This window comes from Amia ocellicauda, chromosome 3 (assembly GCF_036373705.1).
Source record: "Amia ocellicauda isolate fAmiCal2 chromosome 3, fAmiCal2.hap1, whole genome shotgun sequence".
Lineage (NCBI taxonomy): Eukaryota > Metazoa > Chordata > Actinopteri > Amiiformes > Amiidae > Amia > Amia ocellicauda.
In genome coordinates, this window is record NC_089852.1 from 49,375,352 (window position 1) to 49,401,507 (window position 26,156).

Genomic DNA, 26,156 nt, shown 5'->3' on the forward strand with positions numbered 1-26,156 from the left:
GGAAGTAGTTTACTATTATATATATTTTAAAGAAGTCTAGCACATAAGCGTTTAGTTCAGGTGAATCCTGTTATGAGAAATATATGAAGTGATCATCAAAAAACAATAATAGCCGTTGAGGTAATTTACACCATTCCGTATGTTAAGACTAAATCAGGAACGGATGACGTCATTTTTTGACGTGCATTGAGGAAATCGAGAATAGGTAACACAGCCTAGTTCAGTTTGCAACTCGTGTTTGTTTGTGACAACAATAAAGCTTCCCTTTGTGATAACTTATTTTATGCATTTTTATTTTAAAACAATATGGTTTTAATGTTGCCTTTAAATGTGTAGATGTTTAACACTGAAATCCATATGTGTATGTAATGTGTATGTGCATAGGCTACGTTTAGTCTGACAGTAACTCAAAGAGCTACACAATCGACTAATTAACTTATACATGGATTGCATACATTGTTTTAATACATGATCTTGTTGAACAAATGGTGATTAAAGGTGTGATCTGCTTTTGTATATTTCTTAAGGTTGTTAACTTACAAAATGGTAAACCGAGACAAATGCCCATTGCCATAACTATCCACATAGCTAACTACTTGAAACTAAACGTGGAAATACATGTTTCCATCACAGAACATATGAAGAACAGCACGCCTGTTGTCTGTTTCCTCCAACAGAACATCCCCAGTCATGGCTGGGGCTGAGGAAGCAGCCACCCAGCTGTCTGAGATTGAGCTTCTGCTCAGTATGTTCCCCAGCCAGGAGGAGTTTGTGATCGATGACCAGCTGGCAGTGGCAGAACTCCGAGACTATGCTGAAGGCAGAACCGCCACCCTGCCCACCTCCAGGGCTCGGATCACAGTACGACAGAAGCTAGACACTGCCAGCGGAAATGTGGTAAATAGCGTTCACTGTGTGATAAGTGAGACAGTATCTGATTTTTAATGAAAGAAACCTAACAAGACAAAAATAAGGGATCACACAAAATTATTTAAAAGTTCAGGTTATTTTATTGTGTCAAATACATATTTCTCAAGTCTGTGTCATAACATCTTGGAAAATAAGTCAACATTTTGCTTTTTTCAAGACAAAAAGGAACTTAACACAGTGGACCAATTTCTACTGATTATTTTCCTATTTTGGGGACTAACTTGATCTATGTGAAATCACAGTACACACTTTCCAGAGTTTGGTTCTCATTTCAGGTGGTGTTTTCTGTCTCCTGCATCTATGTGATCAACTATCCCACAGTTTTACCAGAAATAACTGTCAGGTATGTAAAAGGGAACACCTGCTGGAGAGGGTTGAACTGAATAAATGTGATTTACGTTAAGCAGCAGGAGTTGGTGCAGAGTTGATTGGCATCTCATTACAATTTTTGAAATCCCAACAGGTGAATTGTGCTCATGAATATTGACTGTAAGTCTTTAATAAATCTGTTAAATAAAATCCTAATTTAATTGTTTAAAAACTACATGTTTTTATTATATTCCTTTATGACACAATCCTACTACATGTGAACAGATACAAACAATTCTAGCTCCTGTGATGTGAATGAAACAGACAAAGTTGAGCATTAGGATTTAGCTTAATTAATAAAGGAAATGAGGAAAAAGTAGAAACATTTCCATAAACCATTTTAGATATAGATGAGCTAATAACATGTGTATTTGTGCTGGAGTGACCCCTGTAGTACATAATTGAAAATCTTCTTTCGTTAGGTCTTCGGAGCTCAACAGAAGTCAACAGACTCACTTACACACTGATTTAAATGCGTACTTGAAAGAGAACTGCTGTGGAGAGCTGTGTGTGTTGGCTGCCATCGAATGGGTCAAAGACAATGCACATATGTACCTGAATAAGGGCCTGCTTCCAGATCTTGTGCAAGCCAAAAAGCAAGATCCATCAGGGCAGGGGGCTATGTTTACTCGACTGTGGATCTACAGCCATCACATTTACAACAAGCAGAAGAGGAAGAATATCCTGGACTGGTCCAAAGAGCTGGGGTTGACTGGGTTCAGCATGCCTGGGAAGCCTGGCATTGTGTGTGCAGAGGGACCCCAGATTGCTTGTGAGGAGTTTTGGGCAAGGTGTGTCATTGATTCATCTTTTGTCTTGAAATGTTTTATTACCAGTAATCATGCCCCCTGTGCCATTTCTTAAATGTTTTGTATTCCCAGTTATTTCTGGTGTAAAATGTAGAACAGTGGATTACATCAGAGCAAAAACTTGACCTATATACTGCTAAAAACAAATAGCTTATACAGTGCTTCATGATAAGTTTCTAGTGGGTTGAAGCATGAAGTATCTGGTAAATAAACAGCAACTATCACTAACTGATTTATTAAGTAGAAGGCTAGAAGTTTGATTTATTCCAGGCCTGTGTCTGTCTCAAGAGGCCTATTTTCAAGGGCATCCCCTACTTTAACTGCACTCAGTATTTGTAAGACGTTTCATGATTCAGTGAACAGAAGGGCTTGTAAAATGCACCATTCTCTCATATGTACTGTATGTTATGAAGTGACTTTGTTGGTTTTGAAATGGCAATACAAAAATGTACAAGACTGAAAAATCTTTGTTTGCTTGCAGGTTAAGGCGATTAACATGGCAGAGAATCCTGATTCGTCACCGAGAAGACATTCCTTTGGACAGTGATGGCATTGGTACAGATTCCCTGCAGCGTTTCACTGGCTTCGAGGAGGCCATTTTTGATACGCGAGGAAATAGAGGAAACCACATGGACCTTGGGCAGCTCTATCATTTTCTGAATGAAAAAGGGTGTGGGGATGTTTTTCAGCTGTACTTTGGTATTGAAGGCAGGTAGCATAGAATAATATAACCCACCCTGTAAATGAAGAGCATCATTTGAAAAAGATCATATTAATGATAAGTTGAAGGTGCTATAGTTTTAATGGGACACTCTTCCCTGAATCTAATCATAGGGTGTCCTGGCTTCAAGATCCCTGCCCCACAATGCCTTTTCAGTGATCAGCTGTCCTTCATTTCACAACCAGTGCTTCATAATTTCTTGTGAACTGTAAAAGTAAAAATAAATAACAATTCTTTTAATGTATTGATATTGATGGTAAACTATCTTGTATATGCCATTAATGCTTTAAATTATGGATATTTTCAACAGAAATGGACTATTATTAGGTATTACTTTTTTCTTCGTAACACTTTATATTCACTTTGTATAAAACTGGTAAATACATACCATTTATGCAAATATGCATATACACATTTTCAAATAAAATGAAAAAATCAAATTGTGATTATTTTTTTACATAAATACAAACTGTCCTACATTTTATTCTTGGTCTTTCCCAACCTTAATTTCACTGGTCCATGCCACATGGAAGGTATATGATTAATGTGTTGAATCCGATTACCAATTCTCTTCTAATGCACCTCATCTGTGGGTGGTGATTATTTATGTGCCCTTTTAATATTCAGTTAAGCTTGTGTTGCCTGTTTGACCTATGTGTGTCTCTCCTCATTGCTCAACTTCACTTTAATGTGTATGGGTAGGCTTAGTGTTATTTTGTTTATTTGCACATCCCCATAAGTAACTTTGTCTTTGCAAAAATAAACCACATGAAAGAGGTACTTAAAATATACATGAGTTTTGCATACATTTTTGTAGGTCAATAACAACTTGAAACTTAGTTGCATCTCTTGTCTCTTGCCTGAAAGCCTAAAGAAATGCTAGACGTAGTATATATATTCTGCAGTTGAATTAATGTACTGTGAGCATACAGTTTAGTAAAATGCATGCCAGTAGTAAAGATGGCGTCTTCTGTGTACACTCTTGCCACACTTTTGCAACACGTGTTTCCGGGTCCAACACAGACTTCCTGGTTACTGGCAGTGCTGGCATACGGGAGTGGATTTCATGTGTCTCAACTCAGGCCGTTGTCGTTTGAAAAGACAGCGAGTACATTTCTTTCGCTGTTAACCTGTCCCATATGAAAACATGGGAGGGAAGAACAAGCAGAGAACCAAAGGAAATGTTCGGGTAAGTGGCTGTTTTCCCCTCCATAATGCCACCAGTCATTTGTGGATTGTCACAGTTTGCGACCCCCAGGACCACGATTGCCAAAAACCACCTGTGCTTACTGAGCTACCGATCCTAGTTTTCTTACACGGCTGTCTACACTGCTTTTCAAATGGATTGGAAACGTGATCGCTTTGGAAATTAAAAAGTGTAAAGTTAGGTATCAAATATCTATTACAGGTATTAGTTGTTGACTGCTGAGCCACGGACATGCTGCTGATCAATGACTTTGACCAGGTTTGAGGGGATATATAGTAAGACGAAATATTGCCAGTGGACTTGTTAAAAAGCAGAACCTGTGATGGGATGGGCAATGGGAGTGAAACCAACCAACGAAACCGTTTCCACACCGAGCATTTAAAGTTTAACGAACTTTATAAAAAAAAACCCATAAAAACACGTATACCATCACATTTTGTGTATAGGTTGGTGCACTTAAACTGCAATAAAGAACTTACAATATGTCGATTATAGTATAGAAAACTATCTGTTCACTTGGCTCGCAGCAATAATATAACCTTTTCAGCCGTTATTATATCTTTTTGATGTCAATTAGATGTCTACAGTAAATTGTGTACGGAAGACTGAATTTAGTTTAAGGGAAATACACTTCCCAGATGTTGCACAAAACATTATTAAAATCTTTCTACAACATTGATTCCTTAAGTGATTTCCCACATCAGATGTTCCATCTATTGAATCACAGCATATGACCGCATAATTGTCCTTTTTATTAAACCATTTTATACACCCAAATACTAGTCTATATTTATCATGATTATGCAAAGTATATAAACCCAAAGCATGTTATGTATGGTATGATTATTTTTCCTTCTGTACTATAATTTCTAAAAGCTCTTTGGCCTTTAAAAACAGTAATTTTGTTCAATCATATCTCTTCTCTTTTTTTATGCAGGACAACTTTCAATCATATCTCTTCTCTTTCTTTTATGCAGGACAACTATGTAACCATATTCCTTTTAACACAAAGAAGTATTGCATTGCTGACAAGAAACTGTATTGCTTTACTGGTAAATCATGGACATTCTGTATTTTATAACATTTTAAATAAGCTGTTTTCCTATCTTTATAGCCCTCCAGTAGTGGCAGGGCTGCAGAGTTGCTGGCCAGAGAGAGGGGTGCTGTACCTGGGTTTGTGGGCTTTGGTACATCCTCAACTGAACTGGGGTACGTCCCTGCTGTTTACGGGGCCGAGGAAATTGACAATCTGGTAGATGCAGATTTCCGCATGGTTTTGCGCAAACTGTCTAAAAGAGACACAGTGACAAAATTAAAGGTAAGCATTGCCCTCTTTTTGTTTTCTTAATCTTCCTCAGATGTTTGAAAGATCTGATTGAGTTGACAAGTCATTTGATTACTTTGGGCTTTTATTTCAACATTGTTTGCACATAAAGCTGGATAAGAACACATTTTCTGAATAGCTAATTGTTATTAGGTCTTCTGTAGAACTTGGATTATTCACCTTGTTCTGTGACTACGGCTTAGATGTGTCTTGTCAAGCAGATGGTGCGATCCTATTTATGGTTATCTTTAGTTCGTTAACTTAATAATAACCAAAATAAAAACATTCTCTCCCTCAAGGCTGTGCAAGAATTTGGTGCAATGTGCAAGGAGAGAGAGACGGAGATTGTCAAGGGTGTTCTACCATACTGGCCTCGGATTTATTGCAAAATTTCAGTGGTAAGACTGGGGACTTACGTTTATTATTGATTTATTCTAAATAAATATGCTGATTTGAAGTGTTTTTGCGGGGTATTGAAAAAATGTGCCATGCAAAATTCAAGTTCAAATTGTTCTGCAGTTTACTTCCTTTCTACACACATTTAATATTTTCAACCAAACCATTAACTCTATATGCATATCATAATGCTTATACAAGTGTAAGTGTTTCTATCACCCATCTAATGAGAAATGCAGCCCACAAGGTTTTGCACATAAAAAGTCAGATTTACAACTTTTGCCATCTCTTACAGAATGTAACCGTATTTAAAACATTGTTCTGCAGGTCTGATTGAAAAACTAATTTAGTCAAAGGAGGAGTACTGGCCTTTCAATGAGCAAAGCACAAGAATGCAATAATGCAATAATAGCCCTTTGTTTTAAATCCTAGTATTGTGAACTAGGCATTCTGACTATTCATATTCCAAATTCAAATACCAAAAGCTTTATCGTTCATTAAAAAGAATATAGACTGTACCTTTTTCTTGGGTTCAAACAGTGGCTCAATATGAAAGAAACATGCAACGGTGTGCTGTGTTTTGTTTCAACAGGATCATGATCGTCGAGTCCGTGAAGCCACACAGCAGGCTTTTGAGCAGCTAATTCTTAAAGTCAAGAGGAATCTGGCCCCATATTTGAAAAGCATCATGGGATACTGGCTGATCGCACAATGTGACACCTACTCTCCTGCAGCTTCAGCCGCCAGCCTGGCATTTCAAGCTGCTTTTCCACTAAGCAAGCAGTCGGAGGCTCTTGCCTTTTGCAAGGAAGAAGTCCTGAATGTGAGTACAGTTCAGCTGTTCGCACACAGATGCACACTGTTTTCTTTATCCTACTCCCAATGGGATGATAACATTTTGCACAGCCTTTTCATCCATTTCAGATCTTCCAAGCAGAAGTCTCTTGTAAAATCTACAAAGTTTTAACACACACAATCCTTATTTCCGTTCTTTTCATTATTAACTGATTAAACACTAAGTAGATCACTGTAGACTCTGATGCAGTGCTGTCCACACTAGGTTTAAAAGCTTGTTTTGATTTTCCTTCCTTTTGCCTGTATACAGTCATTTAGGCCTTTCATCTCAGCGCATTTGGTTTTTAACCTGGATTTTGATTTTATTTCTAGATTCTCCAAGATAATCTGCTAAAGGAAACCCCAGAGACCCTTAGTGACCCCCAGTAAGTTGTATCCCTTTTCAATATCATCCTATTGTACAGGCATCATCCCAACATTTTTATAAACATCTTTTCACTGCCCATCTAAGAAGAAATCTCAAATTGAAAATGTAATATCTTTATTGCAATGGAAGAGAATTTATATAAACATGAAGGAAGCCAAAAAACAATACTAGGAAAAACTATGGTTTTCTCAGAAAAGGATGCAAACATTGTCACAGCAAAGCATCCAGACAAAAGTAATGTTTCAGCATCTATGGTGTTGAACGTCTTGCGAATTTATGCCTTTTGAGCATCTTATTAGTGATTTCATGCCTTGTGCCTGATGATGTGTTGGTAAGATAATGTTTCTTAAGGCGCAGAGAACCCTTTATAAACCTTTGGTTTTTCCCTGTGCTCAGAAGTGTTCCAGAGGAGGAAAGGGAGGCCAAGTACGTCCGTCTGGTGACCAGCTCCCTTTTAGCTGTGAAGAAGCTCCTTGCCACGCTCCCGAAACAGGAAATCGACACACTGACAGAGAGGCTGAAGCATCTCATCTCACAAAACAAATTCTGGAAGTACAGCAAGCACAAGACCCCACAGGTAGTTTTTCTCTGCTAAACTGTGTCGACTCTGCTCGGCCCAATTTCACCTTTTATAGAGCATCATGTATTGAGCTCTGTAGTGCAGAGATCAAGACAAATGCCATTTCTTTTCTCCAGAGACTCAGTGGGCTTTACAACACCTGCTTTCATTTGAAATTGATCTATAATGGGTTTGAATTGATCTAAAATGGGTCTGATCCAAAAGATGGTGAGCCACAAGGTGGTTCCCCTACTGTAAACGGAAAACAAGTAATAATAACACAAATTGTGGATTCAAAATTAATCCACAATTTGTGTTATTATTACTTGTTTTCTGTTTATTATTACTTGTTTCCGAGGGTGAGGTGGGGGTCCAGCCCCTGGTGTTTGCAGGAGTTTGATGTTCATATCAGGCAGGCATACCGCATGAATCTGAATGTCATTTCCCGGTTTGAGCGGTAAATGAACCGGGGACATTAGTTCATTACTGGTCTACAATAAGCATATGTTTAACTTTCTTTTAGATCCGAGGGGCATTCTTCGAAGCAGTGGCCACTCTTTGCGAGCACACGCCAGAGCTGATACAGGATGAAGCCAGCCGAGCCTGTAGCGCTGTCCTGCTGAGCATGGACGACACGGACCCCCTCGTCCTGCCCTCTCTGTGGGAGGCAGTTTTACACATCCTCTCTAATGTCACGGTAGGGTCTTGCTCATTCGTTGTCTTGTAGGGTCTTTTTCTTGTTTTTCTTCTCCTTGCTGTAATTGATCTCCGATGTACTTTGTCCTACATTTCTGACTAACTTGCTTACTTATTATGTAAGGATCAAGGGTCAGGTGAGAGCAGATCTTCCAGCAGAAATGGCATCTGAAAAGACGGGAAGCTTTTGTACCATAGGCCTCCTAGAATTTGGAGACCTACATTTTCAAGCTTGGAGATTAAATGCTCTTGATCTTTTCTAGCAAAAAAAATGTTTTCAGGTGTTTGTTTGCATATAGAAGTGGACATTTATAGAATAATGATATTTTAAAATGTATGAAGGGCTTAAGAATCAAATGGCTTCACAGTCATGAATGAAAATCATTCCTTACCTGCTGTTGTTTTCCACAAACCAGTTTTGTCTTGTGCCTATTTGCATTAAAAAGCAATTTATTTTGGTGTCGAGTTTTAGAGAACAAAATGCAAGTGATTTATATATTTTTTTTTCAAAATGTTATTTTACTTTGCAGTTGCTCTTTAGTATTTTCAACATTTTCCTTTTGTTTTTCAGGACTGCTGGAAACATGTTAACTCCAGAAAAGGAGTGATGCCCAAACTGTGGTCATTGCTAAAAGAAGGAGGCAGAGGATTAGCTACAGTCTTGCATCCCAATTTGCTGCCTTTCATTAGTAAATTACCAGATGAAGTGACCGACCCAAAGCTGGAGTTTTATAACACTTTCTTCACGTCAATCATCCTTGGGTATGAAAACTTCATCTTAAAAGAAGATTTAAGGACACTTTTGATGGTTATCAGAGTAACTCTTGGAGAAGTTGCAAATAATTCAATCTTTGTCACAAGCTAGTACATTTGTTTTGGCTTTAGTTGGAAGTTCTATGAAACTAGTTTTTCTTCATGTCCCACGCTTGACTAAACAAATAGATCCCAGCTAGTCCATAAATACTGACAATCAGCAGTACAAAGAAAACAAAAACTGTTTTATTTCATCTGGGAAAATATCATGTAATGGGCTACGGTAGAAATGTCTTCAAGCAGTAATCTGATTTCTTTATAGTGATTCCAAAGTGTCAGAGTTATGCTGGAAAACATACTGCATAACATACATACACAACATCTGATGAAGTTGGAAAGAAAGCACACATTTAAGAAAAGCTATTTTGGTTCGGCTTTGATGGGTTTATTTATTTTCTATCAAAATACAGACCAAACTATTGCTTTACACAAGATAGAAGAACAACAAAGTGCAGTTTGATGGAGCAAATACAAATTAAGAAGTTGGGTACTATTCCAAGAAAATGCATAGATAGTGATCCTACTTTTAGTTAAGCCTGCACAAAGCCTGTTGTACTTCGATGTTGGTGCAATCACATTTTTCCACGCAGCCAAACTTGATTACTTCTTCCAGGTTATCAAGTGAGCGTGCAGTGAGCAGTCCTTCAGAATGTGCTGCGATCGTCTTTGCAACCCTCGAGTGTCTGCGCTTCAGTCTTCTGCAAAATGCCAGTGAAGAAGAGCAAAGCAAGAATATACAGCAGATGCTCATCACTGACCAAGTACGTTTTTATTCTGAATTTTGTTTTTTATAGACACTAGAGTTTAAGATAAAAATTGACTGTACAAATGTTTTAGGCAAGTGTGAAAAAAATGCTGTAAAGTAAAAATGTTTTCAAAAGTAGACATGTTAATACATTATATTTATCAAATTAACAAAGTTCAAAGTAGATGAATAGAAGAAAAATCTACATCAAATCCATATTTGGTGTGGCCACCCTTTGCCTTCAAATTCAATTCTTCTAGGTACACTTGCACAGTTTTTGAAGGAACTCGGTAGGTAGGTTGAGCCAAACATCTTGGAGAACTAACCACAGTTCTTCTGTGGATTTAGGCAGCCTCAGTTGCTTCTCTCTCTTCATGTAATCCCAGACAGATTCAATGTTGAGATCAGGGCTCTGTGGGGGCCATACCATCACTTCCAGGACTTCTTGTTCTTCTTTACACTGAAGATAGTTCCTAATGACTGTCGCTGTATGTTTGGGGTCGTTGTCATGTTGCAGAATAAATTTGGGGCCAATCAGATGCCTCCCTGATGGTATTGCATGATGGATAAGTATCTGCATGTACTTCTCAGCATTGAGGAGACCATTCATTCTGAACAAATTCCCAACTCCATTTGCAGAAATGCAGCCACAAACTTGCAAGGAACCTCCACCATGCTTCACTGTTGCCTGCAGACACTCATTCATGTACCGCTCTCCAGTCCTTCAGCGAACAAACTGCCTTCTGCTACAGCCAAATATTTCAAATTTTGACTCATCAGTCCAGAGCACCTCCCGCCATTTTTCTGCACCCCAGTTCCTGTGTTTTTGTGCATAGTTGAGTCGCTTGGCCTTGTTGCCACGTTGGAGGGTATGGCTTTTTGGCCACAAGTCTTCCATTAAGGCCACTTCTGACCAGACTTCTCGGGACAGTAGATGGTGTACCAGGGTCCCACTATTTCCTGTCAATTCTGAACTGATGGCACTGCTGGACATCTTCCGATTGCGAAGGGAAGTAAGCATGATGTGTCTTTCATCTGCTGCAGTAAGTTTCCTTGGCCGACCACTGCGTCTACGGTCCTCAACGTTGCCTGTTTTTTTGTGCTTCTTCAAAAGAGCTTGGACAGCACATCTGGAAACCTGTCTGCCTTAAAATTTCTGCCTGGGAGAGACCTTGCTGATGCAGTATAACTACCTTGTGTCTTGTTGCTGTGCTGAGTCTTGCCATGGTGTATGACTTTTGACAGTAAACTGTCTTCAGCAACCTCACCTTGTTAGCCGAGTTTGGCTGTTCCTCCCCCAGTTTTATTCCTTCTGCACAGCTGTTTCAGTTAATGATTGTGTTTCAACCTACATATTGAATTGATGATCACTAGCACCTGTTTGGTATAATTGTTTAATCATACACTTGACTATATGCCTACAAAATCCCTGACTGTGCAAGTGTACCTAGAATAATTGATGCTGTTTTGAAGGCAAAGGGTGGTCACATCAAATATGGATTTGATGTAGATTTTTCTTCTGTTCACTCACTTTGCATTTAGTTAATTGATAAATATAATCTATTAACATGTCTATTTTTGAAAATATTCTTACTTAAACTTTTGCACAGTACTGTTTATATATGACATTTCTGTTGACCGAGAACTGTTCTTTGTTCTTTTCAGCTCCTTCCTTTGGTCGACTCTGCCCTGAAGAACCCTAGGCTTCAGAGTGGCCCTCTTTTCCACCAGATCACAGACATGTTGGTTTCCTGGGAGAAACGGGACAACTGTCTCAGTGACAGCTCCTCTGGGAACACTTTCCACAGGCTCCTGACAGACTTCTGGGATGGGCTGACAAGGCTCTGCATCCAACAGGTGGACAGGACAGATGCAGATGAAAACGCACTCTCTGGGGTCTCCACCTTATTGCAAGTGATGCAGAACCCAGCGGAGAGAAGCATAGGGGGGAAGCAGGGCAGGAAGAAGGGTGTAAGGATTTGCTTCTCCGATCTGGAGGGGTCTGATGCAAAGGTGGAAGGTGGTAAAGACCAGGAGGTGGTGGAGAAGAACAAGTGTGCACCACTGGCTGATTTCTCAGCAGGGTCTGGGTTGTCTCCCTTGCAAAGTGGGCACTTGGAAGACCTCGTTTGCCATTTGGCTGAACTGAACATGGTGTATGTGAACGAGCAGGACTCTGAGAAGCACTTGAGGTTCCTCTCCCTGCTCATCAGCTCCTTCCCCTCACGCCGGCTTTTCGAAGTGCTGCTGGATTCCCGTGCTGCTGGAGCTGAGACCACCCTGGGTGGAGGCGTTGGGCAGGAGAACACAGTCACTCAGAACCCTGCTGTCCAGTTTCTCCTCCAGAAAGTTGTGGTCTGGCTCCAGGAAGACCACAGGAAAGACACCGACTTCTTGGTCAATATGGTCTTCAGTGTCCTGCACTGCTGCAACAGCAAAGAGGAGAGAAAGCAAATTCTGGATCACATCTCTGAGGTCATTGTAATTTTCATTTTCATTTAAGAAATTCCAGAGGTCTGGAAATGCTTGTAGGAAAATGATCAGAAATACATTGTGATATCATGTTCTTTTGAGGATTAAAAGTGAAGGTGATCTCTTTTATTTTTAATTCCGATTGATTTTAACTGGAGCTTTGTTCTTTATTTGTCCTTCATTCTGACGATCAGATGTCATATCATATTATCATAGGTTACTGAATGTAGAGAAGGTATAGTGATAACTCTAAAAATATAATTATTGGCTCAATGTAGGGCTTCAAGAACAACATGAGTTGTTGAAAACTAGTCGATCAGAGGTATTTAACTTTCTTTTTGTGTAATGTACATTAATACATCTATGTAGTGTGGAGATCTCTCTTCTGGTATGCTTTGAGTTCATGCATTTGTTCCCTGTGATGATCTGTTCTTTGTTGTGTTTTATATATTTTTTTTATAGATGGACCTTAAATGGAGTATCCTACTTCAATTCATCCAGAAGGTGCGTGACAAAAGCATTCATGGTTTTTTTTTGTTGTTTTTTTTGTTTTTCCCTGTATCGGAACCTGCAAACCTCATATAAGACATGACAAGTGAAATTGACTTATCATGGTTGAAACATTAAAAACACATCCGAATCAGCTTCTGTTAATTTCACATTTGTGTCTCTTTGTCCAGTGGCGGACGTGTTTAATCCCTGTATTCATAACGCCTGCCAAAATGTCAAATGTGATGTTTTCGGCATAATTGAGCTTTTTATGACTGTAGAGCTGTGTTTGCTTGTATTATATTAACCTCTTTGGGGATTTTTTGGGAATGTGGGAGCAGCTGCATGCTGACTGCTAATGTTCTGTATTCCAGGCCTGTGCTGACCCAGCTAAGTTCGAAGCCACGTCGGGGTGGCTGAAAGGAGATGTGCTGGGCGAGAAGTTGGTGAAGTTGGCAGAGGGTCTCTGTGACATGGGGCTGAAAGAAACCGCTTCTCTGACGCCCTGCCACTCGGACAGCTGGGCTTTAATCAGTTTGGCCCTCTCACAGCACATTCACAATGGTGAGTGGATCACTAATGTTAGCATAGGTGAAATAAATTGTTTGGCTTTATTTTGACTGCACTGGGTATTTTAAGGGGCATGTTTAAATAAACCAACATTTTTCTTTTAAGAGACAGGGTTAATAAAAAGGTAATGTTTTATATTTCATTAATAAATCAGGAAAAGCAATAGCATAGCATTGTAAATATATGATATGAGGACGTTGAAACAATGAAAAAACTGCCAGATTCTAGCGCAGGTTGAATGTGGTTCCATAAGGGTAATACAATAACCATTTCCGCTGCTTACAGTTTTGGTGACAGGTTTAACATTTTCCCATCAGAATCTCTCATCGGCGAAGCTTACGTGGAGAAAATCATCACGAAGCTTCATGCCACTCTGTCGAAAGCCAAAGACCTGTCGGACGCCGGTAACATTGAGCCTCTGGTGTCCTTCATCTGTGACGTGGCCTCAAACTTCTTCTGCTCTGTGAAGGACTGCCTGCTTCTGTCGTCGGCCGAGGATCTTCTGCTCACCGTGTTCCAGCTCTGTGCTCAGGGCCAGGATGTCACTCGCTTATCAGGTAATCTCGCCACATTGTTTTACCTTCAATTGAATATCTCCTATATGTCATATTACAACTAATATTGATTTATTATTGGTATCTACCAAGTGTTAGAATCGCTTATTATACTGTTTATGACATGTTCATTAAGCATATCTGCTAAGGCTCATATTAACACACAGCTGATCGCAAAGTAATCCGTTTGACAACAAGTTCTGCATTACCCATTTCTGAACCCAGTACCAATCCCTGCAGCTGGAACCTCAGTGCTCTCAGTGATTGTTGTATGCTGGCTTGTCTGACAGATTCCCTGCTGCAGAAGCTGAGCCACGCTTGTTCTGCTGGGGTTCACTCGCTGCTGAGTCACTCGGAGATGGAATTCACCGAGGGGACCTTCTTGCACGGCGCTGCCCTCTGGGTTAAGAAACAGATTCTGAGTTCATCGTTTGGTGTTAAAAGGTAATTCTTCCCTCATGTATCGGTGGTCATTGTGCTCGTGTAACTAAACCAGGGACTCAAATGTTTTTAATGGTACGCACAATGGTTTCAATTTGTAATGGCGAGAAACTGACATGGCAGTATTGCCTATATTTACTTATCAAGCATTTCAGTTTTTGGGCAATGTATCGTGTAAATGTGAAGCATAAAGTCTCGTCAATTGATGCAGCAGAATATCTTACCAATGGACCATCTACAGGACGTGCAAATGTCAGACTCAAAGCGCTGTTGACTAGTGAGATCTTGGATTACTTTGTCACTGCTTGCTTACGAAAGGTTTCTGATTTCCTCAGCCTGCAAGTACTGGTGGCAGCTGTGCAGAGCCTGGCAGAAACCCTCATCAAGACCAATCAAGCCTGCTTTAATCTTTTGGAGAAATTCATCTGCTGTTTAACGCCCACTGACCTGGAATGGAAGAAAATGAGACGGGCGCTACCTCCACAGGTTTAAAAAAAATACTCATCCTACTAATGTATCTTTAGTTCTGTTATTCAAAGCAGTGTAATCTCATGCAGCTCTTATATGATGTATGCTAACTTTTCTGGTTATTTGTCCCTGGCACACAGGACATATAACAAAAGATCTAGGTGTTGAGTAATGTTCCTCATGAGCATGATCTCTTAACTTGTTCATGTTATATAGATTTGTTTTCAGCTGTATTTTAACCTTTTTTTGTGGCCCTTGGTGCAGTGGCTGAAGGCCCCTCTGTTGTCCGGCAGACTCAGGGTGACCTGTGAATATCCTTGCATGGACGTGTGGAAGTTCCGTGCCTCCCTCAATATTCCCAGTCACCTCTGTGCCGCTGCACTTTTAGGAAGGGTCATCTTCACCACTCTGGACTTGGAAGACTGTCGCAAGAAACACTCTCTTCATCTCTCTGAAATGCAGAACACCAGTAAGCCAAGACATTCTCTTCAGAAATAACAAGTCTTTCTCTTACATAGGCTCCTTGGAAGTGTTTGCCTAGTGTAATTATGATTCCAACAGTGTTTTTAAACTGGACGTTTGTTGCCTTTCCTCCAATGGAGTTGGCTTTTTGTTTGTTTGTCATGCTGTTTTCTTTGTTTGTGGAATTGTGATAACCATGAATCAATGAGGAAATGACCCTGGGTGTTTGTGTTTTTGTGATTAGTTTCAGAAATCCTCTACGCCCTGCAGTGGTGTGAAGAAATGGAGTATTTGCCAGCTGTTGTGTCAGAGTACCATGGGATGCTTCAGGACATGAACGTAACCCAGGAGAGAATAAGAACGGAAAGCACCATGTGGTGCGATGTTCTAGAAACCCTTTTTTCTAGGTGAATAATCAAACTTTTTTGCCCCCACTTTGACTTGTCTGTATTGCTCTTCCGTTATGTCTTTATATGTATGCTGGTTTGGTAAATAATGTTCATTTTCCATTTTATTTACTCTTTTAATTTATTCTTTTTTTTTTCCTCAATTCTGATCATTTTTTCTTCATCTGTCAACTCTTTATTTTAATTAAAAGTAAAACGGGGAAAAAAAAGAAACGTTAGTTTATTCACATTCTCCCCCCATTCAAATTCTGTTTTTCCTTTTTCCTCAAATTAGGTCCTTGCAGGAGGGTTCGTTGTGGGCTTTGACACTGACAAAATACATTGAAAGCCGAACAATCAGTGTTTCTGACATTAAGCGACTCTATGGAACTGTAGAGAGGTAAATTAAGTCAAATTTATATTATATATTTGAAATATGCTTAATTTACTTTATTTACTGGTTTTTGTTCTCGTTTGAAGGGAGTGACAGAAAACAGGACTTCAATAACTTTTTATTTTTGTTTCCCTCCTCAGTTTCTTCCCTCTGAATGATCAAAACCTCTGCACCATTCAAGCCCTCTCTTCAATTCTTCCGAAAGAGGAAAAAGAATCGCTAATTGCTCTTTCGGTGGCAGAACTTCTCAATTGGGAGGAGACGGATCCCTCCAGCATTCGCAGTAAGTGTTAAATGTATTTAGCCTTCAATTTACACTTTCCAAACCAAATGATATCAGCTCTGTTAATTAAACCACACAACTTATTTCTTGAAGAATGATTTGATAGGAAGTAAAATTGATTCCCCCCCTTTTTTTTCCATTCCATTAATTTCAAATTGTGTTGAATCTCTTTGCAACTCTTTTTTCAGTCCTTGTTAGGAAACGGGGAGAGGAAGCTAGTGTAGTATGTGATTTTGTCATTTAGGTTTTCCTGCCTCCAAAGTGCTAAAGCTTACTGAGCAGTATTTCAATGGAACATAATATTAACATTGAGGAAGTTATTTCCTTGTTAATATTCGGCTAATGTGTGGATAGATTGGTTTATCTTGTTGTGGAACTCGAATTGCGATGATTACGAATATTAAAGCAGCAGATGTCCGAAGCGATCTCATTTAGTTGCCTTTAGCAGCCTATTAACTATTGTTAAGTAGAACGTTAATGTTTTGATACACTTAATGACAAGGACGCAAGACATTTCTTATTTTATGCATATAAATGACCAAGTTTATATCTAGTTTTGCTAAACACAATAGATTAAGGGAGACTAAAATATCTGACAGGGTTACCACTGTGGATATCTGCTAAAGATCCCCCCCCATTAAATCCCATACATGTGCTTTCTTTACAGGTGGGCCTGGGTGCCTCGCTGTCCTGCATTGCTGCTTCAGATGTGAAGCCACTGCCGATCAGGAGGTTTTACTGGCGGTTCTGATGACAATGATGCAGTGGCGGAATGGCAAGGAGGAATTCTTTATTTTTAGCTCGTGAGTATTTCATAATTCAGCATCTTCAAAGGCTAATAAATAGTCTGCAATTCATTGAGAATTGGTTTTGATTAGGTGTGGATGTTATCTTCTTGTCCGTCCACAGTGACCTAAAGGAGGCTTCTCCCAGTCTACTGGCTCTCAATGTGGAAATGATTCGCTTTCTGAGCTGGCTGGCAGGTCACTCTCTGGCTTCCCTGAAAGACACTCACTGGGATTTCATCCTCTGCTCTATGCTGTCTTGGCTGGAGGTAAAGCAGTGTGGGAGTTTGCTCTGAATTTCAATACGGCTATTGTCTTTTCAACAGGCTAATGATTCCTGCAAGACCATCTTTGACATTCTCAAATCCCGTTGAACAACCGCTTCTATAATGCCATGTTGGAGTAAAAAGGCCCAAATCACTGAAATAAAAGACGGTTGTTCAGCCTTAAGAGTTACGTAGAAACTGCTATTATTTAGAAGAGGTTATTTAGATGTTTTAATTTCAATGCAGGTGCTTTTAAGCCTTCAATGGCAGGTGGTATTTTACAGGTGTCTGTCTAGCCCACATAAGTGCCAGGGACATAAATGTCTTTTGTGGCATCTAAATTGAAATGGCCATTTTTTTATAGCCTCTTATGAATAATGAAAATTAGATTACATATTATAAGTACATTTTGTTTGGTTTACTTGGCATCGTGAGAACATTTTACTGCGTGTGACATACAGAAACGTATACATCCACCCCATCTTATGCAAAAGGATTTAGATATATTGTCCCCCCCAAATAAAACATGTTTTATATATATGACACACACAAATAAAGCTGTGTGGGCTTGAAGAAATGGTTCTTTAAGTTTAGATTTTTCTGCAAACTGTGGGCTGAAGCAATGGAGAGGTAGATTTATTTCTTCCTGAAATAATGGGATTCCCTTGCATGTTGTTTTGTATACAGTGTGTGCATCTTAACCTTTAACTCCACTGTATATTCCAGGCATGCTTTGATGCATATTGTTTATTCTAGAGAATACGAAATGTTACAAATGAGGTCAGTTGGCCTTTCTTTCTGGGTGCGAGCAGCTTATTGATCCATCCAGCTATATTTTGAAGGAGGCTAGTGATTCACCATGTGCAACATATCTCGGGAATTGACTCTATATACCAACGATCTTTGTGTAGAAGTGCTTCATTTTCTCTGATGTCAAGAGCTTTTTTTGTATTTTTTATTTCATTGTTTTGTTTCAGTCTCTGTTCCTGTTTGAGTTCAGGTTTATGAGTGAGTCTTTCTTTATATAAGTCCATAAAGACTTCCCTTTACAGGCTGTAGTACAAAATAATAAAAAAGGGCAATGTGGAGATTCAGGCACAACTGCAGGTATTATACCAACATGGATAAGTCTTTTGCTGTTTTTATTTTACATGGCTGTGATAGGTGACTATTCTACCTTTTCAGACCGCTAGTGAGAACACGGCAACGTACTGGAATCCCTGGGTTCAGCTGTTTGTGTGTCAGACGTGCGAGTTAATTGTGGTGCTGAGTGAGTTTTTCAAAGCGCCCCCGGCCGACGTGGTGCCCAGCCTGCCAGTCAACCTGATGGGTGAATGGGAAGAGTTCTTTACCGTAGGGCTACACAGTCTGCTTCTGCCACTGCTGGTGAAGATCACAGGTGAGAATAGGCAGATTGGTCCTTTTTCAGCTCACTACTGCAGTTGTGGTATCCTTTTGATGCAGACTCTTCAACTTCTCAGGAGGCACTGTCTGTACACAAATGGTTGCTGGGACAAATTATACAGCCATGTTTTTGAAGCAGACTTGAGACTCCCTTGGGAAACGGCAGGATTTAAATACTTGGTTTAATTAGTTATTGGCACGCAACCAAATGAGCTAGACAGGCTTGTTTTTTAGCTGCCATAGCTGAGCATTGGCACCGAAATTGTCAATGTATTCTCAATCTGCTTGTAAGCATTACTATTTACTCGGGTTATAATACAGGAATGCAATATCTTAGAACTTTTTGATTTATATGTATATATTCGCATTATAGATATACTCTTCAGTTCATGTGTTACAAATATGAACTCAACTTTATTTTTCCTTCTGTAGAAGAGTTCACCGAGCCGGATGATCCCCTATTCCCTCTTCCGGTTCTGAAGTCTTTAGGCATCGCTCTGAGTTACATTCCGCTTCAGCAGCTGACAGACAACAAACTGCAGCCGAAATTTGTGGCGGGCCAGAAAACGAACCTACCTGACAAACTGCAGACGTTACTGAACACCCTGACACCGCTGCTGCTGTTTAAAGCCAGGCCCGTCCAAATCGCAGCGTTCCACATCCTAAACAAGTATGATTAGTCTTCTGTGTGCAATTGATTAATCTTCTAATATATTTATTTTTATAGTAACGGTTCTTTCACGTGATTTCTCTCCCTATAGAGTGATGCCGCAGCTCCCAGAGTCTGACAGTGACAACGCCAGATCTGAGGATGAGGAGGAGGAAGAACCATGTCTGTGAGTGGGTTTTTGTTTATTTTGAATACACCTTTTTCTTTGTTTCAAATGTGCTATTATTTCTTTAGTTTCCACATCTTTCAATCACACATTTTTATTAAGTGTCACCTGAGGCTGATCTTCTTGACTTAATATTGTGTAATATGTTGTATGTATGTATGTATGTATGTATCCTGGCAATTACAGTACTTACACACTAAATTAGACTAGCATAAAGCTTGTATCCTTTGTCTCAAAATGGAGATCACCGCCCGAAGCCATGATGTCAATCCTTGCTGCCGTGGAGGAGCTACTGGATAACATTCTCGGTGGAGTTCAGGTCGGCGAGTTTGCAGTTGTCCAGCCCTTAAGTGATGAGTACTGCTGTGTACTGGGCTATCTGCTGACGTGGAAGTTGATTTTGACTTTCTTCAAGGCTTCTTCCTCTCATGTAAGTTGGTTTGTTTCGTTATTGAAGCAAATGTTTAATTAAACAGAATCTGTCTGGTTTCATATGATTTTGGATGGAAAAGCGAGGGACTGTGATTTTTCACCTTAATCTTGTTGAAGTTTTTAACACCATCAGTCGGTTTAACCCTAAGGGAATTGGCGTGTTATAGATGGCACACACAGAGGCCTGTTAAATGGAGATAATGTGATTTTTTTTTTTCAGCCATACACACTGGGTCCTAAAGGGTTAAATGCACTTGGACTGGAAAGATGTTGTTTGGATTGGATTTCAGTCTGCTTCTGTCGTTATCAAGCAAAGTTTGAGTGTGTGTGTTATTGATCTTAGGTTATTAAACTGCCCTTCATTTCTCATGGAGATTGAGACTGAGAAATTAAATTGATTTGAAAGTGTATCGCAAAAATGTATTACAGCCATGCTTTGGACGAGCAATGGCTATCGCTTAACTATTCGCCTTCCAAAGGGAATCCAACTTATTTAGTGTATAAAGCAGCATCTGTGGGTGAACAAATGCCTTTCACAAGCATTTCTGAGCAGGAGGAATCTGACTCCTGGTGTGTCTGTGTATTGGTTTTATATTCTGCTAACTGCATGCCCTTCTGTTTGCCACAGTTGCGAGTGCAGTATTCCCTTTATCTGCGTAAATGCAGATCTCTGCACAAGCTGCTCTTCCACCTTTTCCGTCTGATGCCCGACAACCCGCTGTACCCCGGTCAGATGACAGAGCCAGCTGGCAAGGACAGCAGGACCTTCTTCACCGAGAGCCTACATCTGTCTGTGCAAAGTAAGCTCAACAACGGTGGGAGAAATGTCTGTCGCGCACGCACTCTCTTCCACACAGTATTATGTTATCGGTCAGGCATCCCAACTAGTGCCTGTAATAAAAGCCTCCACAGGGAGTGAGGGTAGGGATTGGCCAGGGCACCATTGGGAATGTGTGCGATAAACAGAACCTGACAGTTCCTGCTGGCATCCCATCGGCACGTACGTCTACCGCTCTCAAAACGAGCAACAGGCCAGTGACACCCCAGTTTTGGAGTCGTACAGTTTGTCGGTTCACCAAGGTCAGTCTGGGAATGCTGTTCCAAGTGGGACAAAATAATCTGACCTTGATGAAATATCCTCAATTATTTTGATTTCCCCCTATGGTTTTATTTTAATTGTAAGACTTGAGAATGTAGTCACGGCTAAAGTAAGAAATAACAATCATATATATTTTTCTCACTTTGGGTGACTTATTAAACTTGGCAAATAAAACCACAGCAGAAGCAGTAAAAAAAAAAAAAAAAAAACATGAGGACTGAAGTGTTTGTAGTCAGGAGGATACAGTTTAAATTGCAGTCAATTTGCCACACAGCAAAACCCTGGAGTTGGAGTAATGAAAGTATTTGGCATGCTGTTTATTTCTTTAGCAAGTGAAAGAGAGCTCAGTTTAAGTCCATTAATTCAGCACTGTTGGGGTAGGAGTAGAAGCTGAACACCAATGATCCTAATTATAGAACGGCACAGGACTCGATAGAGAACTCAATCAGTTTCCAGTTGCGGTAATGTCATGTCTTGCTCTCAGAAACAGACGGTTTGAACTGGGAGATTCCCCACTTGGCCTGCTCAGTCTACTACAGCACCCTGAAAGACCTGCCAGCCATGGTGCGCCTGTGGTGGAATGGCCAGGAGAAGCGTGTCTTCAACACCGTGGACAAATTCACCAGCAAATACGTCAGCAACGTGCTGTCCTCCCAGGAGATCGCGTCAGTACACACAAGCACCCAGACGTTTGACAGCATGACCGTACGTTTTGTTTTTTGTTTACTTGAATTGTCCCTTCTGTTCTGACTTTGTGTGTGCACAGTTTCTAGCTTTTCAGGTTTTGTTTACATTTGTCTCTGTGTTCATGTGCTAGGAGTTCATATTCAAGATGTTTACAACAAAAGCACCGAAAATAAATAAATGTACAGTTTGTAGTCTGTATCATCTCAGAATCGTATCATCTTTGATTTACTGTTGTTGTAAGATCTCATTCCTGACCCAAGTGTTTAGTTACACACCATAGATTTTCTGTATTTGACTCGACATTTCCGAACTTTTATTTTACAAAGCATCCCAGATAATTGCATTTCTAAGGCTTTCTGTGGGTGTGTTCGGTTTCTTGCCAGGTGAAGGCTCGCTCTACCACCCGAGAAGTGATTGCCACCTACTCCGTGGATGATATATTCATTGAGCTGGTCATCCAGCTGCCGCAGAACTATCCTCTAGGCTCCATTTCTGTAGAAAGCGGCAGACGGGTTGGAGTTGCCGTTCAACAGTGGCGAAACTGGATGCTTCAGCTCAGTACTTACCTCACCCATCAGGTAAAATGTGTGTGGTTATCGTCCTTTACGGCATGTATTTGGATATGAATATGAAAAATGTCTGAAAATGTCTGGGTAGGATTCCGGTACATTGTCTCAAGGTTTTCTGGCCACTTCTATTTTGGAAAAAATCCAAATTGTTTGTATCTATTGAGACATTGGTTAGCTTTCAATTAATTTAGAACTAAATTGCAATTGTGATGCTAATCTTATTTTTAGTCTTTAACTGCATTAAATGTATAATGGTATTTCAAACTGGAAAATTGACTTTTTTAATATTCCACTGGGGCTCTGAGTGACTGAGACAGAGCTGCTAATTAACAGATGCAGTTTTTGTTTTCCCTTTTCTAAATGATGCTAAGTTAATGGACCCATGATTACAGTACTCACTATCACTACCTTAGCAGTGACAATACAACACCTTTTCCATTACACAACATACCCCATGATGCCATGGTAGGATGTGTTACTTGCTGATGAAAACTGAACCCTTCTGGTCAACAGCAAGTGATGTGGTAGAAACAGAGTGCCAATCTTTACCCATTCTCTTGTGCGTGGCAGAACGGCAGCATCATGGAAGGCCTGGCGCTGTGGAAGAACAACGTTGACAAGCGCTTTGAGGGCGTGGAGGACTGCATGATCTGCTTCTCGGTCATCCACGGCTCTAATTACTCTCTTCCAAAGAAGGCCTGCAGGACCTGCAAGAAGAAGTTCCACTCGGCGTGTCTGGTAAGAAAGGCTGTGACCAAAATATCCCCCCCTTTTGTTAGACCAATCAAAATTGTTCAGAAAGTAACTATGTATTTACACTTGTTCAAAATGTTGTTTTATTTTTCTCAATAGTGGTTATATAAAACAATTTACATATCATATGATAAACTTGTATTTTCCCAACTATTGTTGGCCAAAGCTGATTTGTAAACGATAGAACCAAATTTGATAAATGTGCAGCCCTGTGTCATTGTTTATCATGGTTTTCAACATGGTGGGTCACTATGAATTATCGGCACTGGTTGATGTGCAGCTGGTTTCTGAATATCTACATGGTGTTGCCATCTGCTAACTCTCAGACCTAATAAAAAATATATTCTATCTTATGTCATGATAACCATTCACATGTTTAGCATACAGTTACTGACTCTTGTTTCATTTTGCAGTACAAGTGGTTCACTTCCAGCAACAAGTCAACATGTCCGCTGTGCAGAGAAACATTCTTCTAATCTGTCATTCGGAGTGGATATGGAGGAAGGGTCTGGTTTTGTATATTTGTAAATACCGAATCTAACTGAACCTATAGTCACTATAATTTGAGGATGGCTGATATCGTTTTTCCCAGTCCTTGGGACACCTTGTCTCCTTAGGTTTTTGTTCCATTTGAGCTCTTTATTACTGTACTACACGTGTGCCTAGATTTTTGTATTTTAATCTGTAACCGTTGTGAGCTCTTAAGGTTGGGCAGGACATTAGCATTAATCCTTTCCAAATACTGGATTTCACATCATTTCAATTAGAAAGGTGTATTGAATTCCACCAGCTGGGTTCAAATAGCTATGTTGGATCAACAGTTACTTTTCAGAAATTAAGAATTGAGTCTTGTTTATTATATTTTGGGGCAACTGTAAACTGAATGCAGTGTATTTCCGAAATGTAGGACTGAGAGATAATTACAAATATGCTCACTTGCTCCCAAACACGATTACACAAGGGGAATCCTAAGGATTGGGTAGGGGAATTGGGGTTAAAATGATTTGGTCTTTTCTTAATTGGGAAGCCATGAAATACCAAGAAGTAAGTGATCTATATTGATCAACTGCATGGATTAATTAATTCATCAGTGATTATACTTAAAACAGTGAAAGAATCCAAAGTTTTTAAAACAAAATTATAAAGAACATGCTTTCTTCATTATTTTTTGCACATCCAACTTCTGAAATGTAAAAGCTGCATATAGAGAGAAGCTTTTGGAAAGCACTCATTAGAACCATGCAATTGCTTTGATGACAAGGGACTATTTTGCAATCAAATTGTGTAGCAGTTAACTAGCCGAAAATGCATCTGTTTAAATCCTGAGACTCGTCCAATAAATGTCCCTTGTTTGATACATAAATGTGCCCTCTTTTCTTACCTTACCTGTTGGTGACTGTTTTCTACTACTGGGTCCAGACAGATGGTGCCCATCTAAGCAGGTCTTTGCCTGTTTTCATCCGGCACGGTGGGAGGTAGTACAGTGCACACCTCAGAGTCTTTCCCTCCCTGTGGTAGAATGGCTTATATCTCTTACAGTGTAATGTTGTGAAACAAACAGAATATCTGGAACTTTATTGTAATCCTAGCTGCCTTTGAATTAACCAATGAATTCCCAGTGCGTTCACTACACACTCCCTCTCAGTATTATTAAACCTTTATAAGTTTGTGGTTGACACACACACAAAAGTTTGAGATTCTCACTCAGTACCTATACATGAGAGCGGGACATGGGGAGTGTTATCTTTGGCTTTGCAGAACAGTTGTTTGTTCTTGTGAGAAATCTGCAGGAGAGTGCCAAGATTTTTATTTTTGTATATTTTAGCTGCTGAGGTAGCTGTTATGTAAAGAATACTTGATATATGGAACGATCAAGCGTGTCCTTTCACAAGACAGCATTGTCAAGATGAAAACAGCACTTGATCAAAGACTGGAGGGCCAGGATATTGTCTATGATCTGTAAATATTTAATAGTATCCCTGAACGTTAGAAGAAAAACAAAAAATCACAAAATCACAAGGTGAACTAAAGGTTACACTGCTTGAAATTGATTTGATTTAAAAAAAAAAAAAAAAAAAAAAAAAATAGTCTTTATTTTCTGGTTTCTGCTTAGTTGCCTTTGGAGGTATTGCTGTGAAATAAACAATGACGGTGGTCTAACACTTAATTTTGTCCATGAATGTTTGGTATATACTGTGTTGCATATGTATGTGCATATTACTCATGGGATTACAGTGAGAAAGTAGTTAAGGGTTGGTTTATATTAATAAGCCCAAGGCTGTATTTTCAACTATCTTATGATTTCAGCATTTTGATTATTCCAAGTTATTCAACTTATTCAGTTCTTGAATAGGTTGAAAAGGTTGATCAGTTTATTGTAATCTCATTACAATTGGAGGTTTCCTTTTTTTTTTGATCATCATCATTATGAAACCGTAAAGGTTGGTATTTCTATTCTTGCAGTGCTGTCATACAAGAAGTGTCTACCTTTTTTTACTTCAGTTCCACAGCTTAGAACATAAGAACATAAGAAAGTTTACAATCGAGAGGAGGCCATTCGACCCCATCATGCTCGTTTGGTGTCCATTAATAACTAAGTGATCCAAGGATCCTATCAAGTCTATTTTTGAATGTTCCCACATTTTCAGCCTCAACCACATCGCTGGGGAGTTTGTTCCAGATTGTGAAAACTCTGTGTGAGAGACTTGCTGCCTGCTTTGCTCTTGGTTGAAGAGTGTCAAGACAGATGTGTTTTTTATGTTGTTTTTTAACTGAACTTAAATGGATGGCTTCATAAAACAAGGGGAATATGCTTTATTTTTTTTATCCTCCTCAATTGGTTATGTTAGATCTTAAAACACAGCCATTAGATACAAGCTGCATCTGTGCTTATCTGTGACGAACAGGTAGTCAAGAAAAACATGGTCTGTATTGGCTTGGAATACAAAGTACAGCCTTGGTTTTTCTTTTGAAATCTATGCCTTAAGTAATGGCCAATTATCCAGCATTACTCGC

At 39.6% G+C, this 26,156-nt stretch overlaps 2 protein-coding genes across 4 annotated transcripts; both read left to right on the top strand.

Moving 5' to 3' along the window:
- The first annotated feature begins 18 nt into the window (after positions 1–18).
- Positions 19–3,620, top strand: rwdd2b (RWD domain containing 2B). 3 transcript variants are annotated; one of them, XM_066699855.1, is made up of 5 exons: positions 19–205; positions 678–897; positions 1,206–1,273; positions 1,722–2,090; positions 2,590–3,620. In XM_066699855.1, the coding sequence occupies exons 2-5, from the start codon at positions 691–693 to the stop codon at positions 2,822–2,824; spliced, it is 879 nt and encodes a 292-aa protein (XP_066555952.1). In that variant the 5' UTR covers positions 19–205; positions 678–690; the 3' UTR covers positions 2,825–3,620. The 3 variants fall into 3 exon arrangements, with proteins under 3 accessions (XP_066555952.1, XP_066555954.1, XP_066555953.1); XM_066699857.1 differs by having other exon boundaries at positions 19–120; positions 634–897; XM_066699856.1 differs by having other exon boundaries at positions 19–120.
- A 244-nt stretch (positions 3,621–3,864) lies between these two features.
- Positions 3,865–25,308, top strand: ltn1 (listerin E3 ubiquitin protein ligase 1). The gene is made up of 30 exons (XM_066699858.1): positions 3,865–4,018; positions 5,151–5,354; positions 5,660–5,758; positions 6,349–6,579; positions 6,924–6,976; positions 7,375–7,555; positions 8,061–8,234; positions 8,805–8,995; positions 9,660–9,807; positions 11,457–12,266; positions 12,726–12,767; positions 13,127–13,316; positions 13,640–13,879; positions 14,167–14,320; positions 14,653–14,803; positions 15,050–15,254; positions 15,492–15,654; positions 15,929–16,033; positions 16,168–16,310; positions 16,978–17,113; positions 17,220–17,364; positions 18,547–18,760; positions 19,198–19,435; positions 19,527–19,601; positions 19,845–20,031; positions 20,662–20,833; positions 21,617–21,837; positions 22,203–22,397; positions 22,959–23,126; positions 23,555–25,308. Exons 1-30 carry the CDS (start codon positions 3,977–3,979, stop codon positions 23,615–23,617), a joined length of 5,340 nt encoding a protein of 1,779 aa, XP_066555955.1. The 5' UTR covers positions 3,865–3,976; the 3' UTR covers positions 23,618–25,308.
- Positions 25,309–26,156: the final 848 nt, after the last annotated feature.